At 50.3% G+C, this 25,063-nt stretch overlaps 2 protein-coding genes across 2 annotated transcripts in view; one reads left to right on the top strand and one right to left on the bottom strand.

Annotated features, from left to right (window-relative positions):
• Positions 1–8,685: 8,685 nt before the first annotated feature.
• Positions 8,686–17,111, bottom strand: CXCL14 (C-X-C motif chemokine ligand 14). The gene is made up of 4 exons (XM_017532333.2): positions 16,755–17,111; positions 16,442–16,547; positions 12,615–12,728; positions 8,686–9,852 (listed from the first exon to the last, which is right to left on the bottom strand). The coding sequence occupies exons 1-4, from the start codon at positions 16,852–16,854 to the stop codon at positions 9,837–9,839; spliced, it is 336 nt and encodes a 111-aa protein (XP_017387822.1). The 5' UTR covers positions 16,855–17,111; the 3' UTR covers positions 8,686–9,836.
• Positions 17,112–17,218: 107 nt separating this feature from the next.
• Positions 17,219–25,063, top strand: part of SLC25A48 (solute carrier family 25 member 48) — a 248,703-nt gene continuing 240,858 nt past the window's right edge. The window contains exon 1 of the mRNA XM_037739907.1: positions 17,219–17,665. The gene's annotated coding sequence lies outside the window, so the exon portion shown is untranslated. The remainder of the gene's footprint in view (positions 17,666–25,063) is intronic.

The raw sequence follows: 25,063 nt of genomic DNA, 5'->3' as shown, positions 1-25,063 counted from the left end.
AGTGATTGAATCTCCATCAGACCCAGTTTTCTTATGTATAAGACAAGGATGGTAGTACTGATGTCATTGGGTTGATGTGAAGATTAAATGAGAATTTGTGTAAGACACCTTGCCCCAAGCTTAACCGAGGGAGATGCACAAGTCTCATTGATCTACTTATCCTCTAAGGGATTTGCAAACATTTTGAATACACTGGGTGATCGAATGTGAATTTCAAATACTTCCCAAAGGTTGGAGTGACAGGGAATAAACCGGTGAGATTAATTGGGGCACATGTAAAGTGGCAGGGCTAGCTTCAAAGGCTCAATTGCCCCAGTGTAAGATTGGAGTGGAGATACGTGTGGCATGGAATTCTGCTCTTGGGGACCAATTAAATGCCTGCTTAAAGGATGTGACTGGGTGGCTGAGAACATGAGCAGACTTAGATGGTGTGAATAAAAGTACTATGTCTAGGACAAAGAAAATGAGCCACAGCCATACAGCAGGTGGTTTGGGAGAGCGACCTGGAAGGCAAGGGCCTGGAAGCCATCATCTAGAATGCCTGAGAGGACAACAGGGTTAGCCTGGGAGGTCAGGTGTGTTCCAGCATGGCCGCTGCCTTCTGAACATCTCAAGGCTGGCACCTGGCATAGGCATTGTGCTACCTCTGTGTAGCTCTGGGGAGGGAACTCAGGAACCGTCTTTTACTGTCCTGATTTAATCTTAACATTTTTTAGCATGTGGACTCTTCCAATCATAGAGCGAGCTGCTTTTTGAGCTGTGAGGCTCTTGCTACTGGAAATATTCAAACCACCGGATGTCCTACCTGAGATCCTTTAAGGCAGGAATTACTCACACAGGGCCCAAGGAGCCATAAGGATGATGTCAGGGAGTTCAAGAATCTCCTGAAATGATTTGCAAAATATGCTGTGCATTTTTTTTTCAGAGAAAGGGAATCATATTTTTCATCAGCTTTTCAAGGGGGCTCAGAGTTCAAAAGCAGTTAAAAATTTTACAGTTTCAAAGAAATTTTTCTAGTGGATATAGGGTGGGACTAGATTCTAAGGTATTTTTTCCCCAGGTTTAAGATCCTTTGGATTGTGGAATACATTTTTTGAGGAACATGAATTTATTATTATTAACTACTATTCACTGTGTGCTGGTTATATGCTACACAAAGTGTTACATATTCTATTTGAATTACCTCATTTAGTGTCTCAAAAAATTCTTTGAAGTTAAGCACTATTATTGTTCTTATTTTGCAGGTGATGAAACAGGCATGGAAATTTGCCAAGGTCACAGAAGGTTTCAGATGCCTCTTTGGTAAATAAGTGCCTCTTTGGTAAATAAGTGCTTCAAGTTTGACCTTTTTATGCCTGATAAATGTAATGTTGGCTGGGCATGGTGGCTCAAGCCTGAAATCCCAGCACTTTGGGAGGCCAAGGCAGGTGAATCATTTGAGGTCAGACATTCAAGACCAGCCTGGCCAAAATGGTGAAAGCCCATCTCTACTAAAAATACAAAAGTTAGCTGAACCTGGTGGCATGTGCCTGTAATCCCAGCTCCTTGGGAGGCTGAGGCAGGAGAATCACTTGAACCCGAGAGGCCGAGGTTGCAGTGAGTTGAGATCGTGTCCCATTGCACTCCTGCCTGGGCGACAGAGCAAGATTTCGTCTCGGGGGAGAAAAAAAGTAATGTTAATCCAGGTAAATTAATCCAGGTTTTATAGGATATGAAACTAAAGTTTTCCTTGGACATTTTAAAGGCAGATGATAATAACAATAGCAATAATAATAACAAACAACTACCATTTATATACTGCCTAGTTTCTGTGTTGAGACATTTATCTCATTTAATACTCACTATAGCTGTGAAGTTGAAACTGGCAGAAATTAATTTGCCCATAGGCCACTAGACTTTGAAGGAGAGGGGTGAGGACAGCTCTGTAGACACCTGGGGGTGGACATTGGGCTGGGGGTCTGGGCCCCTTCTGTGTATCTGTTCCCATGAGGAGCTGCTGGAATGCTTCCAGGGAAGTACAGAAAGCCCCTAGCATCTGGAGTGGGTGAGCATCCAGGTAAGACAGTGGCAGCTGGACATTTCCTGAAGCCCCAGGACTAATGCGCTGGCCCTGGGCTAAACACAGAGAGGAAAATGGAGGCAGTAAACCTGAAGAGTTCAGGGGCCACCCCAGAGCTGCCCTGGCTCCAGGCCAGGTGGTTCAGAGAGGCTGTGACACCAGCAGGGACCCCATGGCCTGCATCTTAGGCCTCTGTCCTCTCTCCCGCCCCAGCTCCTTCAGGCTCAGGGAGGGAAGAAAGTGAGCAGCCTTTTGGTGGCCTAACACTCCAGACTTGACCAAAACCTTCAGTCCTTGGTAAGGTGGGGGAGGGAGCTGCACCTGTGGGTCCCAGGTAAGGATCTCCCAGGCTTCTCAGTATGCTTCAGCGTTCTGCAGCCTCCTTGAATTGGAATAGGATGTCAAAGGCCCATATCCCATTACCACTCCTCTGAAGTAGCTAATCCCCCACTTAAAGCGCATGCCAACCACATTGTCAAGGAAAGGTTTGCCTCAGTCCTCTTGGAAGTTCAGCTGCTTGGCTGACTTTTGTTTTCTTGAAACCAGAACCTGATGCTTAAATTGTCTGGGGAATCTCATATGGGCAGACACACGGAGAGAGGGTCAGTGATTTTTATTCCGTTCTTCATTCAACAGTTGAGTCTCCAAAATACCTGGTACCTCCCAGGGAACAATCCGCCGACATCAGATCCAACCTTGGTCTAGCAGGGAAGGCAGGCCAGGTCGGAATAGGGGATTGTAGGGTACTCTACGGGGCTAAAGAGTTACCATAACTTCTAAAGGGCCCAGACTTACTTGGGAGTTGGTGATCCAAGGGGAGAGGTTGACTGATTGTTCCTTAGACGTCATACAATCCCACACCCCACATAATTTTTCTGCTAGGCCCTGTCGGTGGGGTGATTACACAGCACATCAACCATACTTGGACTCTTTTGAGAGTGAAAGGGAACAGTCTTCATAATTGCATTGGGTCAACTACCATTAACCAGGACTGCCTCAAGCCAACCAGAATATATGGTCATCCAACCTAGGAGTGTCCAAAACTTTTAACACTGCCCAGGACTACTTAGCTTCTCTAAACCTTAAGTTCTTCATCTATAAAATGGGACTAATAATGGAGCTTGGTGAGAAAGCAAGTGCAGTTGTGGTTATGGTGTAGGTTAAACTTTGCCGCCCCTCAAAATATGGGGAATCAGTAGGATAGGTACCCTAGTAGCTGTAAAGGAATTGAAAGATATGCTTTATCTCATAATTTTCTTGGCTTATGAAATTTTTTGGCTGTACCAATGTGAATACTTACCTCCAGTCTGTTTTTGTAGGCCATTATTTCTGGGGAAAAAAAGCCTTTGTGATTTAGAAACGATTCTTGTGTGAGGGCTGCCTTTAAATAACAATGAGTTGAAAGAAAGAGCCTGTTGCTTCACCATCCCGTTGCTCTGGGGGAGTAACTTTGAATATTAGAGAGTCTCATCTGCATCTAATTAGACTACCACTCATCCCGGAATATCAACTCTGTCCTCATTGTGAAATGGGGCACATTATTTGAAATCCAGCTTTGAACTGATTTTCTACCCAGCAGGAAATCGTTTTGCTCTAACCAAAACGTTGAGTTGAACTTGATGACATCACAGTCATTTTGCTTCTTCAGTGTATTTGGTGTTGGGGGAAACCCCCCTGCTGCTTCTCTACTTAAGTGGAATTTGTGTCTACCAAATGGGAGCTGGAGCAGCCATTTCACAACTCCGGGGCTTCCTTTCTGGATCAGGGGGAGAGGCCTTAGAGTAGCATGTGACTTCTGCAGGCTCCTGCCTGTAGGAGACAGAACTAGACACCAGCAAAACAAACCTGGCTGAGGCTGGTTCTTCGTGGGGCCCAGGTTAACTGGATGATGAATCTCCATTTAATAAACAGGGGGTCAGCCCCGACCCCGAGCACGGGAGCACAGTGGAGCATCCTGCGGGCTAGGGTGGACGGGAACCGTAAGACACTGCGTACTTCAGAGAGCAAACAGTCTCCTTGGAGCCAGACACATGTGGGTTTGAATCCTGCCTCTTTCACCTGCCAGCTATGTGAATATGAGTGATGTGTTCATCTCACTGAGCCTTGGTTTCCTCATCTGTAAAATGGAGCTTCAATAGTACGCCCCCATGTGGTCATTACCAGGATTCAGTGGCAAATGCATGTAAGATATGTAAGGCCCTCCAAACAGGATCTGGCTCACAGTGGGCAATAATTACACCCATCCTTGTCACTGTCCTCATGCAGCCTCAGGGAACTTGGAGAGCCCTTGGCTAAGGCAGCCGGACTCTCGGCTGCCCTCTGGCAGTGAGACTCAACTCAGACTTAGATGGAGGAATCTGGGAAATGTTACTTTGACAGCAAGAAAATAGCTTAGGGTTTTAGTGCTTTCTTGAAAACCTCCAAGAATATCCATGGAACTTTTCAAAAACAGGAGGAGAAGAAAATACCCCAGGGGCTCTGAAAGCAGCATGGTGTCTTCCTTGTATGCAACGTTCAGCAGGAAAGTTGTGTGGGCTTCCTTGGCCTTGAGGTTCCGGAGGCTCCCTTCGCAGGTCCTGGCAGGACAGGCAGGATGTGGTGACCCAGGAGAGAAGGGAGCTGGGCGAGAGGGGAGTGGGGACTGAGGCTGGGGCTGGACTCTGTGGACATGCATCTGGGGCATGGCTGATGCTCCCGGGCCTCCTCTAAATGCCCCAGCGTTCTCTACTTCTGTTTTTGGTGCTCTGCTGTGGCCATCCCATCTTATCACACATGGACATGGTGGCCACAGGCCATGTCAGAGCCAGTATGGAATCAACATCTTTTATTTTTCTTGCCTGATAATGACTTGCAGCCTGCCATGAGCCTTCCCAGGACTGACAGAGGTCTTGATCAGGGGTCTCCTCCTCTGAGCCTGGGTGAAGCACCTGCCCCTTTGGGGCTGCCCCAGAGCCTGCCATGAGTCCGTCTGGCAGTCAGACCAACAGGCAATTTCAGGCAGCTTCTTTGCCTCTCTCGTAGACTGAGTTACTGGAGGGGCCATCTCCAACATGCAGCATAGAACATTTAATCATGAAACAGTAGCTGGGTGAATGAATGGTTGAACTCTGTCCTTGGATAAAGGAGCACAGCGCAGTTCGCATGTAGCAGTAGCTCAGGAATGCGTGAAGAAAGCGTGTTCTCCGGGATTGCCCTATGATCCTAATATTAATTAAACTGTGTTTGAGTACCTCCTAAGTGCTATCATAGATTCTGCGAAGTTTTTACAAAGGAGCATATGACACAGCCCCTGTTTCTGAGAAGGGCCTCTTCTTAGATGCTCGAGTTAAAATAAAACTGTTAAATTGTAGTGCAAGTTGTGTAATAATTCAGGACCAATGTGAGTCCCCCAAATGGGTATTAGAGTTGACACTGGAGGCAGGGTCTGCTTCATGGACTTGTGGCCTGTGAGTTGCACAGAGCGTGTCTGAAGAGGGCCCCATGCTTGGTTTAATGCCCTGCTGTGGCCATCTAGAAATTCTTAATAATTTTTGAACAAGGGGCCCTGCGTCTTTTTTTTTTTTTTTTTTTTTTTTTATTTGTTAAAGTATTTCTTTTTTTTTTTTTTTTTTTTTTTTTTTTGCACCTGGCCCTTCAAATTACGTAGTCAGTCCAGGGTGACCAGGAGAAGCTCCGCGTGGAGGAGATCTGAGAGGGGTCAGTGAGGTGGAGGAGTCAAAGCTGCAGGGCTGGGCTGGAGCGCTCTGAGAACATGGCCATGCTGGTGTCAGCCCACCGCAGCACCAGGCCTGCTTAGAATGAGCCTGTGGGAAGTCAGGGGCAATGGCTTTTGGTTCCAAAACAAGCCTAGCTGTGAGGAGGTAGTGGCTGCAGAGGAGGCGGGGCCTGCATGTGGGCGGGGCCTGCCCCTTGTGCAGAGGAGAAGCTCACTCTTATCCAGGGAAGCCTGTGAGAGCCACGAATGCAGGACCCTCTCTGAAAGGCCGCCTAGTCTCGTTTTGCTGCACCAAGATTACTCTCTTTGCTGTAAGGTGGCAGGTGGACACCCCATAGGGATATGGGAGACCCAGAGGAGAAAAGGTACGGGAAAGAGGACTGTAACCCCGGGAAAGAAGATTCTTTTCCGGAGCCTCGCGCAGTTCCGGGCACCTGTGGATCCTCATTTGGTGTTTCGTGAAGTGTTTGAGCTCAGAATCTATTCTCAGTGGTCGGGCTAATCCCTGTCTGCTGGAGGAAAGGGCCCAAGCTCTCCCTGGAAGCATAGCCCAGCCTCTGTTCTCCTTGGACCCCACCTCTGTAGGGAATGGAGACATTTACACACAGCCTCTCCATCCTTTCTGCTCTTTGACCGACTGAGGCTTGAGTTCCAGGACTCCCTCTCCTCTCCTAAGCAAAGTGCATCCCTTGTCTGGGCACCTGCAACGTAGCACATCGTGGGGAGCACAGATAGAGCATGCAGGGCCAGTGCTTGGGTGAGTGCCCGGATCAGTGGCTGGCCCGCTGTGAGGTGACACTGTTGCTGTTACTAATGATCCAATCTGTGACTTGGGACGTCAGAGAAGGGAGGGACCATCCTGGCCAGCAGAGTTGGAGGAGGGTTGTCTAGCTCTAGAGTCACAGGCAGGTCGAGGAGATCCCCAGCAAGGACAGGGAGTGTGTGTGGCTTGTTCACAAGCAGTACCCGTGCCCTGTACTGTCTTGGAGCAGCTTTTGTGCTGGGCAGCCTGGGCTTTTCAGCCCGCTTTGTACACTATCCTTCCCTTCTGAGGCTCCACTGGTGCTGCTCTGAGGCTGGGCAGGGTTTGGGGCTCCCAACAAGAGGCTCAGCCTCTGCTCTGCCTTGCCCTGGCATGCACTGTCTTATGGGGCTCTCCCACTCTGTTCTGTCTGTTGGTATCGGGGTTTCCCTGTCCAGCCTACCTCCTTTCTCTGTAATGAAGGGAAAAGCAGGACCGCCCCGGGCATTCATGGTCTCCAGCTCACTGTGGCCTCAGCCCGCCCCTCTTCTACCCCTCAGCAGAAAGGCTGCCAGGCCCAGCCATTGGAGGGTGTGCTGAGTGGTCGCTTTGTGACTTTGGGCAACTTTTTTAACCCCTCTGATCTTCAGTTTCCTCAGGAATGCATGTGGTGTAATTTGGAGTGCCAGGAGGAAATAAGGTGGTGATGAAAGCATTTGTGGCAGCACCTTGCTAGGGCCATGCTAGCACAGGGTACTTTCTGGGTTTCCTTGTCAGTGTGTGCAGAGCCAGCGTGTCAGGAAGCTGTCCCGGGAAGTGAAGGGGACATGGGTGACTGACTCTCAGTTGCAAGTGTAGCAGACAGGGCGGAGGCATGTCCCCCTGAGCAGTCCTGCTGGATGTAGAGAGCCCAGGGAGGGCAGAGAGGCCTGTTTCAGGGCCTGGCTGACTTAGGATACAGTGAGATGCAGGGCTGTAGGTAGTTGGTACAAAGTGCAAAGTGGCTGGCCTGATGTTATGCTTATTAAATAGCTTCTGGCTGGACATGGTGGCTCATGCCTGTAATCCCAGCATTTTGAGAGGCTGTGGTAGGAGGAGGATCACTTGAGTCCAGGAGTCTGAGACCGGCCTGGGCAACATAGGGAGACCCCGTCTTGCCAGGCATGGTGGTATGTGCCTATCATCCCAGTTACTTGGGATGCTGAGGCAGGAGGATCCCTTTAGGTCAGGAGTTTGAGGCTGCAGTGAGCTGTGATTGTGCCACTGCACTCCAGCCTGGGTGACAGGGTAAAGTCCTGTCTCAGGAAAAAAAAAAGAAGGCTTCCATTACCATGTGCTCACCATGCCCTGGTATCCTGCTAAGTGCTTGACATGGGCTTACCTCGTGCAGTACCTGGAAGTGCCATGAGGTGTGCCCTACCGTCTGCCTGTCCACCTGGCAGGAGCAGAAACAGCTGCAGTATCTCCCAGGCGTGGCTCCCAGATGCCCAGCTCCAGAGTCCCACAGCCTCCTGGGCAGCCATTTCCCACCTCCCCGAGTCCCCCTGGCATCTGGGGGCCCTGGACCCCAGGCCGTCTTGACTGGCCCCATCTACTGTCTTCTCTATGTGGGAGAATATGAGTGTGATGTGTTCACCTCGCTGAGCCTTGGTTTCCTCATCTGTAACATGGAGCGTCAATAGAACCACCCCTGTTGTGATTGTTACCAGGATTTAATGAGATAGAGCATGTAAGGCTCTCCACACAGGGTCTGGCTTGCAGCAGGCAACAATTACACCAGTCCTTGGTTGTCGCCGTCCTCACGCAGCCCCAGGGAACTTGGCGAGCCCTTGGCTGAGGCTCCGAGGCTCTTTGCTGCCCTCTGGTGGTGAGGCTCAGCGCGGTCTTGCGCGGAGGAGGCTGGAATGGTGATCCTCCAGTTCCCTGTGCTCCAACCTGCCCGCTGGGACAAACCTGCTGCAGGGGTAGGAAAGCCTGAAGGCCTGGCTTCTTGGCTTCCCGACTGTAATGACAGCCCCACACATTCCACAGAAGTGATGGTGTTGACGGGTATTTGGGAAGTACCAGTTTTCTTTCCCAACATCTTTGTATTTTTTCAGGACACGGCAAATATTTTATTGTCATCCCAGGTTAATTAAATAGAAAAAAGGCAGCAGTCTGGAATGTTGGTACATTTCAAATATATTTTATTACTTTCCATCTTAGAAAGAATATGAAACCTGCATGCAACGCTAATGGTTTCTGACATGTATGTAGCATATAACACAGCAGTACAATGCAGCGCATACCAGGGGGATGGGCAGAGTGTGGAGGGCTGTTCTTAAGGGTATATGTACAGAGGAAAGGGTGCATGGTCATCTTAGCTTCAGAAAGAGGACTGCACTGTTTAACATTGAAGAATTACATGGGGAGTCACAAATATATTGCTTTAGTACTGCATGTTCCAGTGCGGCGAGGGAAAGAAACATGCTTTGAAGGTTTTCCCTTGTCAACAGAAAGTGTGTCTGTCGCTGTGTGCTGCGCATGTATTCATATATTTTTAAGTTTTCTCCTAAGGTTTTTGCTGACAGTGTTGGGAAACTCACATGCTTCTGAAGCATTAAAGATTGAACCTGTGAACCTTTCCGAAATCCTCAGGTTGGGAAAGACCCCACACCTTCTTTAAGAATTATTTGCCTTGCCATCACAGGCTCTTGGAAATGTTTCCTAAAGTGTGTGAAAATTAACCAGGGGGGAATGAAGCACATTTTTTTCTGGCAACCAAACTTGAGCTCCTCAAAGAACAGATGCAGAGAGACCTGCTCCTGCTTGCCCGGCCACAGGGGCCACTGCAGAGTCACACTGAGGCTGTGACCGGCCATAAGCCCAGGAGAGCCCGTGGCAGCTGTGCCGAGGCTCCAGGACCTCTGAGCGGAAGCTTCCCAAACTAGGAATGGAGCAACACGGCAATCAATTCTGTCCACCAAGCTCATTGTTCCTCCCGGGCGCTTATAAAGCTCAGATGTATAGTGACGTATGGACAAATACAGAAAAAGCGTCTTTTAAAAAGGAAAGGCATGAGTTTTCCCCTTTTCGATAAAAAGCAGCCTGTGATGAAGTCTGGAGCACAAGAGAGATGGGTCTCACATCTGGAAGCCTTTCGCACGCAGCTATAAAATGTAAAAACTGACCCTTGGTAAAAAGTGCTTCATAACAATATATAATTTGTGTCTTATGCCTGTGAGAAAGAAAGGCTTTTTTTTTTTTTTTTTTAAATCTGCAAAGTCCTTTGCACAAGTCTCCCAACTGGTCTGGAGTTTTCCTATCAGAGGTTTTTCACCCTATTCTTCGTAGACCCTGGGGAGAAAGAAAACACACGTGTAAGTGGCTCAGGGCATGAGTCAGGTAGTTCACAAGCCGCTGGCTAAGTGGCTTCATTCATGTCTGGTCTGCAGGGAGTGCCCTTGTCCCAGAACTGCCCGAACCCCTGGGGAATATGGGAGGGACCCTTCTGAGGATGTGGCCCCGGGGACCCTGAAAACGCACACCAGTGTGGCTCTGTCCTCTCTAACCATCTGCAATCTCATTCTGTCCTCCGAGGCCTATGGAGCAAACTCGTTTTCCATGTGAGGAAACGGAGGCACTTCAGCCTTAAGGTTTGCCCAGTGGCCATTGACTGTTAGTGGCAGGAATGCAGACTTTCTCTAGCATCGTGGGCTCTCCCACACCTCTTTGTTCCTTTCCACGTCTGTACTCAGCCTCTCTATTTAGGGAAAATAGCAAGGGTGGGAGGCATTCTCTCCCTTGACTTAGGCTTGTATATTTCTTTATATTTTGCCCAAAGAATGCATGTCCTCCAGAAGAATACTGGCTCTAGAAGCTGCTGTCTGGAGTCAGAAGAGGTGGTCGGTGGGGCTGGGACCATGGCGCAGGAGGCCTGTGCCCCTCAGTCCCCGCTCCCGGCTGCATTGCCTCGTCTCTGCTGGTTCCCACGCCCACATTCCCCTCACCTCTCAAGCTGTTTCCAGTTAGATATTTTGCTTTCTTCTAGTTCTGCCCTATGGAGGCCCTGGGGCCATACTTTACACTCAGCTTATCACTTCTCTGTCTCGTTCTTGATTTCTGAGTAAGACCACCGAATTATGCATTGAAATAAAATGCCTGACTCGGCTGCTTCCTGTGGCAGCCGGAGCTCTGGTCTCTGAAGTGCTCAGAGCTCCCCTGTGTGGTCCCTGTGGGCCTGATCCCACCGTATACCCTTCTCCTTCCTCCATCCTAGGTTCAGTATTTTCTCTTTCTCTCTCTGCAAAGAGAACTTCAAACACTTCCTTTGTCACTGTTCTACATTCATTAAGATATTTTCAACTTTTTTCAGGGCAGGGTTGGGAGGGCAGGGACACCTCTTTCACTCCAAGAAAGAAGGGCAAATTTTTGTAGCAAAGTGAGAGAAGGCCTGGTAGCTGAGAGGCTCTCATTGCTTTTATTATTGGAATTTTTGGGGATAAAAAAGCAGGGCCATGTTTCGACCTGTGGGTGCCGCCTTTTCCAGGCTGCAGCTCAGGTGGAGGGGAGGAACAAGGTGAGCTAAAGGTTTGAGTATCCCCAAGCAGTCAGACCAAGATGTCCTCAGCCTCTTCCGTAACCTGCTCCTGGGGTTAGCCTTGTGCCCGTTTGGATGACACAGGGCCTGGAGGGTGACAGAGAGTGGACTGCACGGTTCTGGCTTTTGCCACATGAGCCGCCTGGTTTGACCAGAAGGAGGGCTTCATTCCCGTCAGATTTATAGAAAATAATTTCTCACTCTCATCACTTTCTATTTCAAGCAACTGCAGATGAAGCTGTTTTGGAGGCAGCAAAAGAGGCTCAGGTACAGGGGTTGAGCCCGAGTGTCAGCTGTGGGAGAGCTGGTCACAGGGCTGAGCTTGGGGTAGCACAGCAGGGCCAGGTGATGGGAAGGCAATGCGGCACCCACTGTGGCTGCACCTTCCACTCCGTGAGGGCGGCTCATGGGGTAGCTCCAGGAGGCCTGGTTTGCTGTCCTGGCTTTGCCTTGTGCTCCCAGGCAAGTCACCCCTCTCTCCCATTTAGCCTTGATTTCCCCCTCTGCAGCAGGGGGTGCTGGCACTAGCTCCTGGGGAAGTCACCTGCATGCGTGCGTTCGTGTGTGTGTGTGTGTGTGTGTGTGTGCGCACGCGTGCGGTTCCTGATCGTGCTATGCAGGCAAAGGTTTAAATAGACTCTGAGTATTTGACGAGTGAGGCAGGACAGACTACCTTCACATGGTACCAGGGAGGTAGGAACTGGGTTCCCCCTCCGAAGCCAGATACCAGGAGATCAGAGCTGGGAAGCCACCTTCTGGCTACGGGAAACACTGCCCAGTAAGCACAGGGCTGATTCAGGGCACTGGTGGTCTTAGCACTGCTGCCCTCCTTGGTTAACAGTGGCTCTTATTTTGAAGAGCCAAACCCATGGTGCCTTTCAGCACCTGCAAAGGAAGGAGTTTATCAGGTTTCTGGGCAGCAGTGGGTGTGGGCACCTTGGAGAAGAGAACATGTTTTCGGCAAGGATCATCCTCAGCACCTTGTGATTTTATAGCTAATATCCACAGTCACCTAAGTGGTCACATTTCACCCCTCTGAAGTGCTCAGAGGCAGCCATGCCAGTGCTCTCCTTGCTATTTAACAACTTACATAATTTAAATAAAAAGAAGAATTAAGATTATAATGTAAATGTAAGAGTGAGACACACTTTAGTTTACTAAATGACAAACCTGACATGCTCACAGATGTATAAGAGATGCATAGCTAGCTTTGTTAAGCGGTGAGTTCCTCGTCCCTGGGGGTATGTAAGCAGTGTCTGAGAATCTGCTTGCTGTGGATGTTGTGGTGGGTGTTCACATATTAGATGGGGCTAGATGACCTAGTTTGGGGGAGGTCCCTTCCCATCCTGAGAGCCACAGCTGGGTCTGGGGGGGGTCCCTTCCCGTCCTGAGAGCCACAGCTGGGTCTGGGGGGCCCCTTCCCGTCCTGAGAGCCACAGCTGGGTATGGGGGGCCCCTTCCCGTCCTGAGAGCCACAGCTGGGTCTGGGGGAAGGAAGGTGAGTGGAGGCAGCGTGTACCTGCGCTTCTCGTTCCAGGCGTTGTACCACTTGATGAAGCGCTTGGTGCTCTGCAGCTTGGGGTGCAGGCAGTGCTCCTGACCTCGGTACCTGGACACGCTCTTGGTGGTGATGCTGAAATGGAACAGATGAGGTGAAGGGTTGAGGAGCCTGAATAACATGTTGCCCCTCATGTGGCCTGTGGGTGGCCCTGGGCATAGTCCGGTCCCTTAGAGACTGTGGTTTCCTCCCTCCTCTCAAGGGAGCCTACTTATGTGCTCACTCCCTGGCTGGCTCTTTGGAAGGTTCTGGGTGTCCCTTATTCTCCGACTCTATATTCGGGCCTAACCCTATATGGAGTGAGCAGCCCTCACTTTTCCCCTCGAAGCCCTGAGAGTCTGGGATGGTCTCTCTCCCACCCCCAACCTCATACAGTGTCTTGTCTCCAGGGCTCAGGCCTTTTTTAGGGAACAAAGGTCAGAGGACTCTTCCAGCCCCTCTGAGCCTGGGATCAGGAGGTGGAGAAAGCTAACGCCAGCAAGGTGCACGTGCCAAGACCTCTGTCCTTGGATTTGAGGAGCTCATGGTAGGGCTGAGACATGCCCTGCAGACACTCTGCTTTCTGTCTCCTCAACCTCAGTTTCCTGACCCACCGCAGATTACCCGGGGGCTGGACACCTCCTGATCCTGATACAAAGTCTTGTTGGCCTTGTGTGAGGTCCCAGGTGTCTCACCCCTGAGCAGAAAAGCAAGACCTCTCTTTTGCACAGCCTGAAGTTCTCAGGCCTCTATCAGCCAATGTCCCGACACCCAGCAGAATCCTAGCCATGTGGTAGAGGAGCAGGTGTTGTGCCGACTGTCGGAGTCTGGGACTGAATCTCCAGTTTGGCTGTGGGACCTTGGGAAACCTTTCTGAATCCAGTTTGGCCATCTGTAAAATGTGTACAATAATAGGGCTGTCTTTGGGGGTTACTGGGATGGTTAAAAGATACAGTCTTTACAAAGTGCCCAGGACCTGGTGGATGCACAGTTAATAGTTACTGTTATTAGCCATCATCATGGAAGAGGAACTGGCCGAGGGGAAGGAGGAGCCTTGCTGTGTGGGCTCCAGCCTGGTGGGCGGGCAAGCCTGCGCCTCAGAACTTCTGAGCCCCTCTCATCCAGGGCTGGGCCCCAGGGCTGACAGGAGGTAGGGGGAATGAGGGACCACCTAGGGTATTTGGAAAAGTGCAGGGCGAAAGGTTAGGATGCCACTTCTTGAGGGGTCACAGCCAAGCAAGCTATGGTGGTAGACTGTGGTGCTGGGATGGGCTCGGATGGCAAAGAGGGGAGACTGGAAGTGAGAGTGGACAGAGTGAGAAGAGAGGGACAGAGATCAGCTAGTTCCCCACTGTTACCAAATGGAAAGTGTCAGGGCTTATGGCTAAGTTCTAGAAGGGGGCAGGATTGCCATGACGTCAGTCTCCCAATTGATGGGGAAAGAAAATTGGATCTTGCCACCAGAATGTGGCATAATGTTCCTGGGCAACCTGTTCTCTTCCCTTCTCCGCGCTCCGTGTTTCTAGGGTCCCCACTAGGGCCTAAGCTCCCAGGCTGGGTCTTCCTGCTGATGCCAGGTGATGGTTCCTGCCTTGACTGGACCCCTCTGTGACCCAGGTCATCCTGTAGCCTTGAGCACAGGCCAGGCTTCAGAGTGAACTCTGGCTGTCTCTCTCCCCACTGTACCCAGTCACCCTGCAGGAATTTAGCAAATGCTTTTTTCTTTCTGCCTACAAGGCTGCTTTTGCATTCTGAAGGAAAGGACAGGCAACGCCTGATAAAAACCCTTTTCTCAGTGAGGTCAGCATGCAGGCTGCCCATCCCAAATCCTGAAGGTCAGGGAGAACAGGAAGGGATGCTCAGCCCTCCCACTGTAGTGCTCAAATACCACGTCATAATGCTGGGATTATGAAAATCGGTTGTGGAGGGCAGGCATGGGGATTTGTGACTCCAGCAACTATCAGAAATTCTGAGTTCTGTGACCCTCTCTTACACAGTTCTGGGGGGTGTAAGGGTTTTGGTGAGAGCTCCATGGACCTATGACACAAATTGCCCTTTCTAGAATCCAGACCCTTCTGGATCCTTCTGGGTGCAAGGACTCCCACTTGCAAAGCGGACCACTCCCCCCTGCCCCTGCCCCAACCCTAGCCTCAGCAAAGATTTCTGGGTGACTCAGGGTGAGCTGGAAAACTTGCTTTTGTTCAGCCTTTGTGGCTGAAAACCTGCTTTGGCAAAAGTGCTGGCCCCTCATCTGATCTGGAGAGTTTTAGGATTGTGGATGGGGAGAGGAGCCCCCAGCTCTCAGGGATGGAGTAGGAGGCTCTGGGGTGGGGTGGAGGTTTAGTAGAGGGTGACTGGATTGTGTGCTGATCTCCTGATGCCCCTGCAAGTTTCCACAAGGCTCCAGAAGCCTTTCATGCACTTACCTAGCTATAGTTTCCCTCTGTCTGTGGAAAAGTTTAGCCAGGAAAAGAGCAAGCCTATTTGCTGAGGGCTCTGTCTTTTCTGGTATCACTGCATCCTTTACCCTGCTTTCTTCCCCTGCAAAGTCTCAGATACCCGCTTGGTATATGGAGCATATTTCAGCTCTTAGACGAGTGAGATTTAACTTGCAATTCCCCCTGTCATTAGCCTCCAACCTGGAAGCCTTGAGGAGCTTGGAGCTCCTTTTCCAGCTCATTTGGCACTTGGCCCCCACCCAAAAGGATTTTTGGGTGTTTTTTTGAATTTGGTCTGCAAGACAAGGGGTAAGGACAAGGGAGTTAATTTAGGTGCCTGTGAAGGAAGGCAGTGGGGTCAGCTCAGGCCCAGTGGCTTTCTGGATTCCCCTAACTTCAGCCTGACTGTGTAGCCCCCAGGCAGGGGATGTAGGGTGCTGGGTTGGGGTGTGCCCTGCTTTCACAGACACTGTGTGAAGGTCTTTGCACCCGCGGGGGCCAGCCGGTGGAAGGCACTTGCCCAGACTGAGAATAAAGTGCGTCCTGTTTCTGGGGGAGGGGAAGAGGGGATGATGATGTGTGGCAAATATTTGGTGGCCGCTTTGCCAAGGGCTCCCTTCCTAGCCAAGAGCATATTGATGAGGAGGCAGGGTGCTGGCCTCAAGTGGTTAACTGGGAAGGCGGAGGAGCAGGAAACTCAGTGTTCTCTCAGTGTGCCCCAGTTTTTCCAGCATTGCCCACATCTCCACCAAGCAGGGCTCCAGCCATGTGGCACATTAATCCCAGCAGAGTACTTTCTGCAGGACTGCTCAGTATCCAGGACCCACAAGGAGTACAGCCCATCAGGGAAGCCTGTGGAACGTTCTCAAAATGAAATCTCTAGGAGCCAAAAACTGGCCGTCCACTGGTCTCTGACTGGAACAAGGTTCTGAAGGAGGTCAGAGTTTAAGATGTGCTTGCATTAATACTCTGTCCAGTGACAGAAGGCAGCACGCCTCACAGTTTAGGTGTGAGTATGTTTTGAGTGATTTCAATCTAGATTTTCTGAGTCGGCAAAAGGGATCCCTTTAACCCTCCATGGCCCTAGCAGAGTGGGTGGCCCATGGGACAAATAGCTAGACGACTCCTTTGAATCTTAGCAAGGGTGAACTTGGAAGTGCTGTTCCCGAGCGGGACCGTGACCCCCTTTCCCCACAGTCTTCCAGTGTCTCGCCAGCGTCCTGAGGACTCGCTGGGCAATTACAAAAGCTTTTCCTGGGCCTTGAAAAAGTCAGAGAGAAATGTTTGTTAGCCCGACCCAGGCCCAGGCTGTGCCCTGTCATCGGGGTGAGAGCAGTGCATACCCCCTCAAGGTGAGGAGCAAGAACTCACATAACCATCTTCTCCTCGCAGTGCGGGTACTTTGGCTTCATTTCCAGCTTCTTCACGTCGCTGTAGCGGATCTTGGGTCCCTTCCGGGAGCACTTGCATTTGGACCCTGTAGGAGATCGCGGGGCGACTGCTTAGCTGCATGCAACTGCAACTAAGCAGTGGGAAGGGGATCTCCTGCTTCTCAACCACTCATGGTGCCCACCCAGACCCCCTCCCTCTCGCCCCGGGATCCCAGGATGCCTAGAAGTTGGCGCTTGGGTTCCCCAGGACAGAAGGAGCCGAGACGGCGACAAGGGGACCTCCCCGCACTCACCATCCACGCGCGCGGTGTACAGCGCCAGGAGCAGCAGCAGCAGCGCGGCCGCCAGGAGCCTCATGCTGACCAGAGGGGCGCGGCGCGGGAGCAGGGACATGGGGAGGGCGCTGGCCCGTCGGTGCGGAGACCCAGAGACGCCACCCGGCTCTGCTCGGCTCTCTCTGCCCGAGGTGCGCCTCCTGGCTTGGCTGGCTCCGGCTGCGCCGTCGGTGGATGCCCGGGACTATCTGCAGCCGTGCGCTGTGCGCTGCGCTCTGCGCTGGGCTCTGCGCTTTCTCCACAGCCTCCCTCCGCCCGCCCTGGGCTCTTTTAAATCCGCTCCAGCCCTCGCAGCGAGCGAGCTCATTAATATGCAGCACCACTCGGTGACTCACTGAGATTTCTCAATGTGGTGAGGGGAGGAGACCTCCCCAGCCCGCCCGTCGCCCGCCCCGGGAAAGGACCGCAATCGCAGCGGCGCTCACCCGGGGCCACGCGCGCACACGCACATACACACACATCCACTACCCTCTCGCTCACACAGCACGCCTCCTTCGCACATTTGCACACCCAGACCACAGCGCGATACACTTCCAGAGTCCCGCTCTGCCTTTGGGGAGCGCAGACAGTAGAGAGGCTGCTGAAGGGCACTGCTTTTCTGAATCGCGTGCTTCGCTCTCTGGCCAGGCAGGCCAACTGTTCTGACCCGCCCGGAGACCCAGGCCCAGGGCCCAGATTCTCAAAGAAGACCTGAAAGGGTTTTGGAGCAGGTGCCAAGTGTGAGTGCCTGCAGGCCTGACTCCCAGGGTCCTCTGCTGGGCCAGCAGCCCTGGCGGCCAGAGCACAAGGCCAGCTCTGGACAGGGGCTTGTCATAGACTGTACAGCAGCAAAGTCATTGACTGTGGTCACTGGAACTGACTCAAAGAGGGTATGTGTGTGTGGGCGGGGGCGGGGGCGGGTATTGGGGAGGGAATTTTGGTTACTCCCAAAGGAAAGCTCCTTAAAGTGGGTCAGTGGCCTGGTGGCTTGTGAGTGTCTGGGTGGTGGGGAGAACCAGGAGGAGTCCTCACTCTCACACTACTCTCCAAAGCCAGGCAGAGAGGCCTAATAGGGAGCAATGGCAACCATCTGGATGAAGGCCTTCCCACGTTCTAGACTTTGTGCCAGGATGGGAGGTGTAGTGGCGTGAGCTCAGCCCTGGTGGCAGAAACTCCCTCCCCACTCCTCACCAGCACAAGTGACTTCACCGCCGTCAGCTTTCGTTTCGTTTAGTCCTTTGTAAAGTGCAGATCATCACTGTTTCTGACAGGGTGGCTGTGAGAACTGTGGAAATCATACATCTAGTCAGTGCGCAGGAAATGTGACTTATTGGCACCATCATTTTATATGTAATTTATCTATTATTTTGATTCTTACAAATTGGTACTTTTCTTCCAAGTTAGGGCTTTCCATTTCTTTATTTGACAGGTGTGGAAACATGCTCTGTGAGAAGAAATAACTTTCCCAAGGTCACAGAGTCAGGGAGCAGGTGACTAGGCCAGAAGAGTCCTCAGTGTATGTGGCTGCAGAACTGGGACTCCTGTCCCTGGGCCACTCTGTTGCTTTGAGACCTCTCTGCCCGTCACTTCTTGCTGCCTTGAGAGACCCAGAGAAGGAGGTGGATCATCTCAAGCTCTTGGAGTCCCTGGGCTTGGCTCTCAGGATGGAGCTTATCCAGCTCTGTGCTGTCAGCCTGGCAGCTCCCTGGAGGCAAAAATGCCCAGAGGGCTTCTGGATGATGGGGACAGTCTGCTGAGGGGTGCAGTGGGAAGACTCTGCATCATCTCTTCCCAACTAAAGAGCTCCTGCTGCTTCAAGAAGAAGCCTAGCCATGAAAAGCAAGCAGTGCCTATGCGTGCTGTTGTGCCTATACCTGAAGCAAAGCCAATAGCTGGACATTTGTGTGTATGTATGAGTATGAGGAAGTGATTTTTGGCATTTATGTTAGTTTTGAAATAGTTTTTCTTAATACAGAAACAGCACATTTGCCCAGAAAAATCAGAAAACACAAGCAGAAGAAAACACAAGCATTTTCACCCAGAGTTCTATACCAAGATGCTAGCTGTGTTATCTTCCCAAACCACCCTCTCTTTGCTTTGCGTGCACATTCACACACGGGATCGGGCTGCATGTACTCTCTAATAACCTGCTTGCCGTACCTATTGGCATATTGTGAACATCGTTCCGTGTGGCTAATCTTGCTACAATAATAGCTCTCTTAATGGTTTCATTTGAGGCTGGGTAGTATAATGGCTAAGAGGTTGGTGTCTGGAGTCAGCCTGCTGGAGTATGCATCCTAGGTACTAGCTGTGTGACTTTGGGCAAATACCTTAACTCTTTTTGGTATTGGTTTCCTCATCTGTGAGATGGAGATGATAATAATACGTACAGCATAGGCAGAATTAAATGCAATGGTGCATATAATGCTTTTGATGTGGTCCCTAGCACAGTGTTTGATATGTGCCAACTATTGTGATTAGCTTGATTTAGATGCAGAGTATTCCATTGTACAGATGTGCCAGAATTAATTTGACTGCTCAGTGCTGGATATTTATTTGTATTGTTTTCAATTGTATCCTCTTACAACCAATGCTGTTTGACAGATTCTTGTAGCTCTATTTTGGGGTAGCCTTTAATACGTTGGATCAGGTCTCAGAGATAGAATCACAGGGCCCTGGCAATGACCATTTTAAGACTTTTCATGGAAATTGCCAGTTGCCTTCCAAAAAATACATTTTATGCTGCAAAGGAATTAAATACCAAGGTTTTCTAGAGCATGTAATGTATTTTTTTTAAATTAACAATTTTATTTCTAACATGTTTGTTTCAAGAATATGTTGACTGATAACTGGAATCGAACAGCACCAGCAATCATGGGCACTGAGTTTTCACAGGAAAAAGTAGTTGGCTCTAGAAATATGGACCAAAGTTCTCCAGCTTCCTAGACTGGACCAGAAGTCAGACATCTCAGTGTTTCGTCCTCAGTTACACTCCTCAGTCTGTGTATGCAGATATCTGGTTTACAGAAGGCAGCCACTGTGCAAGCAGAGATGACCCATTGTTTGTTTGAGTTCTTCTGGAGCCATGGTACAGGAAAGGATGCAGCCCCTGCTGCCAGCAGGTCTGTGGGTGGTGCTGCCCTGCTGGGTGAGGGAGGGGGCTTGGCCCCTGACACACCTTCAGGGCACAGACTCTGGTGAGCCCACACTGAGGGTCTCTGAGCAGGTGGGTATGGGTGAGGTCATTCTTTGCACAGTGGCACTGCCTGCCTCAAGGAGGTCCCTAGGGTACAGTGAAGGATATATGCCCTGCCGGCATGTGTGCATACGTGTGTGTGCATGTGTGTGTGCAGGTGCCAACACATCAATGATCATACTGAGTTCTACAGAAGAGGTAGACGTGAAGTGTTGGGGGCACAGAGGAGGGAGGAAGTGGAAACACGACCCTACTCCTTGAGGGAGGGGAAATTTTGCTGAGATGCCCAGGGATTTGCTTATTTCTTCTCTTTACATTTATTGAGCACCCATGGTGTGTGCCAGGCTTTGTGCAAGGTGCTGAGGGTTTGAGGTGAGTCGGGATAGCTGTGTGCCTGTCCCTAGGCAGCTCAGAGTCTAGTGGGGAAGGCAGACGTTAACTATACAACCACAGAAATCAGTATGAAACTCCTGCAGAGGTCAGTGTCCTGGAGGGTGGATGGTGATGGGAGACTCATCAGGGGATCTGACGGGATAGGGAGGTGGGGATGGATTCTTGGAGGAAGGGACCACTGAGCTAGAAATGAAGGATGGAAAGGAATTAACCAGTGACCACAGGAGGGAGGCCACTCCTGCCCCTTCATGGTCCCTGCTGCTCACACAGTGATCTCCTGGAGGAATTCATTGCTCCTCATCTCATGCAGAGTCAAAGCCAGGTCCTCAGCAGTGCACACCCCATTGTGAGCAGCACCTGCCATGCTCCCCAAAGGCTGTGCTCCGGCCACTCTGCCTTGTCTTGTCTTCAAACATCCAAGCCTGTTCCCAGCTCAGGGCCTTTGTGCTCACTGGCCCCTCTACCTGCAGAGCTCCTCCCTGAGGGCTGACAGGCACCCCTCTTCTCTTCACTGAGCCTTGGCTCCAATATTCACTGTCCAGATCCAATCACACGAGCACACCCCCAACAACAGTCCCTCGCTGTGTTGCCACTGGTTTTACTGCATTCATTGTATGTGCAGCAACTTCAGACTGTTCATTTTCATGTTTATTTGGGGGTGCATTGTGGATGATCTGTCTGTGTCTGTGGGTCTCTGTCTTGCTCAGCCTCAGTGTCTACAGCAGTGGTTGGCACGTAGCAGGGGCTCACTCTGTATCTGGAGTAAATAAAAGCATGTTTCAGGCAAAAGCCCAGCGTGACAGAGTACTGCCGAATCCAGCCTAGACAGACTAATAGGTTGCATGTGAGAAAGTGTGTGTGTGGGTGTGTTTGTGTATGGATGTGTTTGTATGTGTGCATGTTTTGTATGTGCAGGGGGTGTGTAGGGGTGGCCATGGGGAATCCATATTCCCAGGGAGGCCAGTTCCTCCTCAGGGCATTTATTTTAGAGATGAGGTGTCTGGGAGGAGGAGGCGGTGATAGCAGAAGCGTGGCTTTCCAGGAAATCCCACAGGTGTCTGGTGGGCACTACCTCCTTGGTCTGCAGAGAAGGGGGTCTTGACTGGTCAAGGCTGGTTTCCTGCCCTGGGAGCTGGGAGCCAGGCCAATTCCTACCCCCATTCTTTTAGTTCTTTTCATGACTGATCTTCTTTTCAGAAGAGGAGTCCTTTTTATTTCCCTGGCAGGACAGGAATCCTGGAATTCAGCACTGGTAGGGGCTGAGTATACTGGTACACGGGCTTTCATTGTACATATGAGGAAACTGAGGCCCAGCAATGGGGTTGATAGCACACAAGGTCATCTTGTGCATTAATGTTAGCCAGGGCTCCTGTCTGTGTCCTGTACCTAGCTACTTAGGCCACAGCAAGGCCCTGGGCTCCAGTAACCTGTCTGCTCCCATCACCACTCATAACATGGTGGGTCACCCCAAAATGCCTGCTTCCATGGTATTGTGTGGCTGCTGGCTCTGAGTCTAAGCCTGGCGGGCACCTCTCCCTCTCCAGCTCCTTCCTCTGCCGTCACCTGCAGCCTGTGGAGTCTGGGCAGCCAGCTGCCTCCTCTATGGCTCTCCTTTAGCTACAGCCCTGAATGCTGACCCCTTCCCTGACCATGCTCTGGGATGAAGGAGATTGAAAGGCCAAGGTTCCCAAGAACGATCTCTGGTTTTGTTCTTTACACTGGGAATATTTAGGGATCCTGAGTAACTTAAGCCCAGAGGAAATGATGCAGGGTCAGCCAGGCAGTATTGGATTAGGCTCAAAGCAGCCCCAAGGCAGTGGGGGCGGGGGGCTCTGTTCCTTAGGTGGGTTACAGGGGGCACTGCAAGATTTCCCCAAACATGGGAGAAAATGCTTGCAGCAAATACGACAAACCAGCAAGTAGCATTTATTCCACCTTCTGTTCACCCCACAACACTCTCTTACAGACAAGCATCTTTACTATATTAAGAACACATGCAAAGATATTTCTAAAGAGGGCCCTAACATATAAATGAGCAAAGGACATCAAAGGACAATTCAGGAGAAAAGGAAAAGCAATTAATCAATTCATCAAAGAACATGCACCCTCATTAGCAATCAAGGAAAAGCACAGCAGTGCTGCAATATCATGGCATCTTGGTTTTGGTCCTACTCAGTGAGGAAATGTTATTTTAAATAGCAACATCCAAAGCTGATAATGTTAAAGTGAGGAAGCATTACTAAAGCATCACTGGTGGGACTATCAATCTATCAATTGGTACAAACTTTGGGGAAATCGTATTTATAGTATGGTATTCAGGGTGTTTGAAGTAAACCATTTCATCTTCTTAACCACTTCAGAAATCTGTTTAAAATTCTCATAATGGAGAAACACCACACGCAAAGCTAGTCTTTGTTAAAAATAAAGATTTAACCTAAATGCCCCACAATGGGGGATTGACTAAATAGTGAAAGCTCTAAATTCGTGGAGTAAATGCTTATGCAGTAAGTAGAAAAAACACAAGGTTGTGTAAACACTGTGATTACAAGTATGCAAAACGGTAACCTCTGTATAAAGGATGGCAAGAAAGCGATACAAACATCATTCTTTTAGAGTGGTGAAATGTTGGGCGTTGTTGAAAAGCTTCTCTCCTTGCTTTCCAGTTTTTAGAGTGTTCTTGTTATAACAGCAGCTCAGGAACAGTTGATTCAGTGAGGGCTTGGGCAGCTTCAAACCTCACTGAGCAGACCTTGGTGATGGGCGGGAGGTACCTGTGCTGTGCAGCTGGCACCGCAGAGAGACAAGTAGAGTCCTTGGCAGCTTGGGTGAGCCCCACGGTGAGTGTCCAGGCCCATCTTTAGCACTGTCCCCCTCTCCTTGGCACAGAGGGATGAGCAGCCCACTCAGCTGGCCTCACCTGTCCTCGTTCTGCCCTGCCCCGCCTCTTGCCTCTCTCACCAGCCCTGTTCCACGTTTGCAGCAGAGTCCTAAGCCTCTGTACAGGCACTACCAAGTTCTGTTTCCTTGGCTAGGCTGATTGCTTTTGTTTCCCTTCCCGAATCTGCAAAGATGTAATTTTACAGGGAAGCCCTCCTTGACTGTACACATCTACCCGACTCCCCTCCCGGCCCCAGGGTAGGAGAGACACCTGCTGTCTGCATGGCTCGTAGACCCCTTTCTCTCCAGTGCCACTCCTCATACTTGCAAAGGCTCCTGCGAGGTCTTCCCTCAGCTCCATGATCCTCTGAGGTTGCTCTGTGTCTGTCTTATTAATTCTGGTTTCCCAGCATGAGCACAGGGCCAGGCACATGGTAGGTGCTCAATGAAGAAATGATTGAATGCAGGATGAATGAATGAATGTGGACCACAGTTTTTCACAGTCCAGCGTGTTACAGAGTCAGACTTCCTGGTTTAGAATCCTAGTCTACCTAGTGCTTCTGCTTCCTTATCTGTAAAAAGAAGATGATAATAATGATAAAGAATAAGGCTGTGATAAAGATTAAATGAGCCGATATAGAACAAACATGATGGGCAGTGTGTTGTCACATACCAGGTATCCCAGATGTTCATTCTTGTTTTATGATTATTAAATCTCCTAGACTCATCCCCTCATCTGTGGGTTGGCGTGACTAACTTCTTTTGGTTTATATTTATTAAATGATTATAGAACGCTTGCTGTGTTTCAAGGACTGTTCTAAGTGGCATACAAATATTAATTTATTTAGTCTTCATAACCACCACATGAAGTAGGTTATCCCCATTTTACAGATGAGGAAACTGTGGCAGAAAGAATGTTAAGTTGCCCAAAATAACTAGCAAGTGGCAGAGCTGAGATTCGAACCCAAGCAGGCTGACTCTGGAGTCCTGTTCTGCACTGCTATACGCTGCCTCCAAGGAGGAGGGTGGGGGGCGCTCCCCGCCTTTTGCCCAGGTGTCACCACTGCCTTCCTGTCTGCATGCTGCTGCCACCTGGTCCTCAGTTCTTCTCTCTGGAGGACGTCCCAGAGTTCCCAACCAGCTAGGATTGTCAAATTTAACAAGCAAAAAATATAAAATTCCCATACAATATTTGGGGCATACTTATACTAAAAATTATTCCTTGTTTATCTGAAATTCAAATTTAACTGGTGGCCTGTATTTTAACTGGCAACCCTACATCCAGTATGAGAGGGTGGTAAAGTGGTGGTCCAAGGAGTTTTCTGCAGTGATCTCAGACACACAGACATGGAGCCCTCAGGGTCTGCCATGGGCAGATAAAGGCTAGGCACACTGCTAAACTCTCCTAGGGCACAGTGGGCACTTGTGCTCTGATAGGGAAGCAGGGATTGGGAGAATGGTTCAAGCATAGGCAACATCTTAAACAACTGCCCTGGGATGGGGAAGGTCAAGGGAACTCTAGGATGCTATTGGAGCCCTGTGTGTTTATGGAAGGGATCTGGGCAGGGGAGGGAAAGGGGATAGAGCTGAATGTGTAGATCAGCCCCAAACTGCGCAGGGCCCTGGGCAGCTGAGGAATTTGGGCTTCATAACCTGGATTATAAGGAGCCATGGAGAATTTCAAGCAGGGTTGTGTGATTCACTTTTGCCTTATGAGAAAATCTGTCTGGCTGTTGGATGAAGGAAGGATGGCAGAAAGGGAGTTAGGAGGCAAGAGAAACCTTGGTTCAGGGAAGTTGTTGCCAAAACTCAGGGCTTTTTT

This window comes from Cebus imitator, unplaced genomic scaffold (assembly GCF_001604975.1).
Source record: "Cebus imitator isolate Cc_AM_T3 unplaced genomic scaffold, Cebus_imitator-1.0 Scaffold76, whole genome shotgun sequence".
Taxonomy (NCBI): domain Eukaryota; kingdom Metazoa; phylum Chordata; class Mammalia; order Primates; family Cebidae; genus Cebus; species Cebus imitator.
The sequence above is the reverse complement of the archived record's forward strand: the minus strand, read 5'-3'. Positions and strand labels throughout refer to the sequence as shown.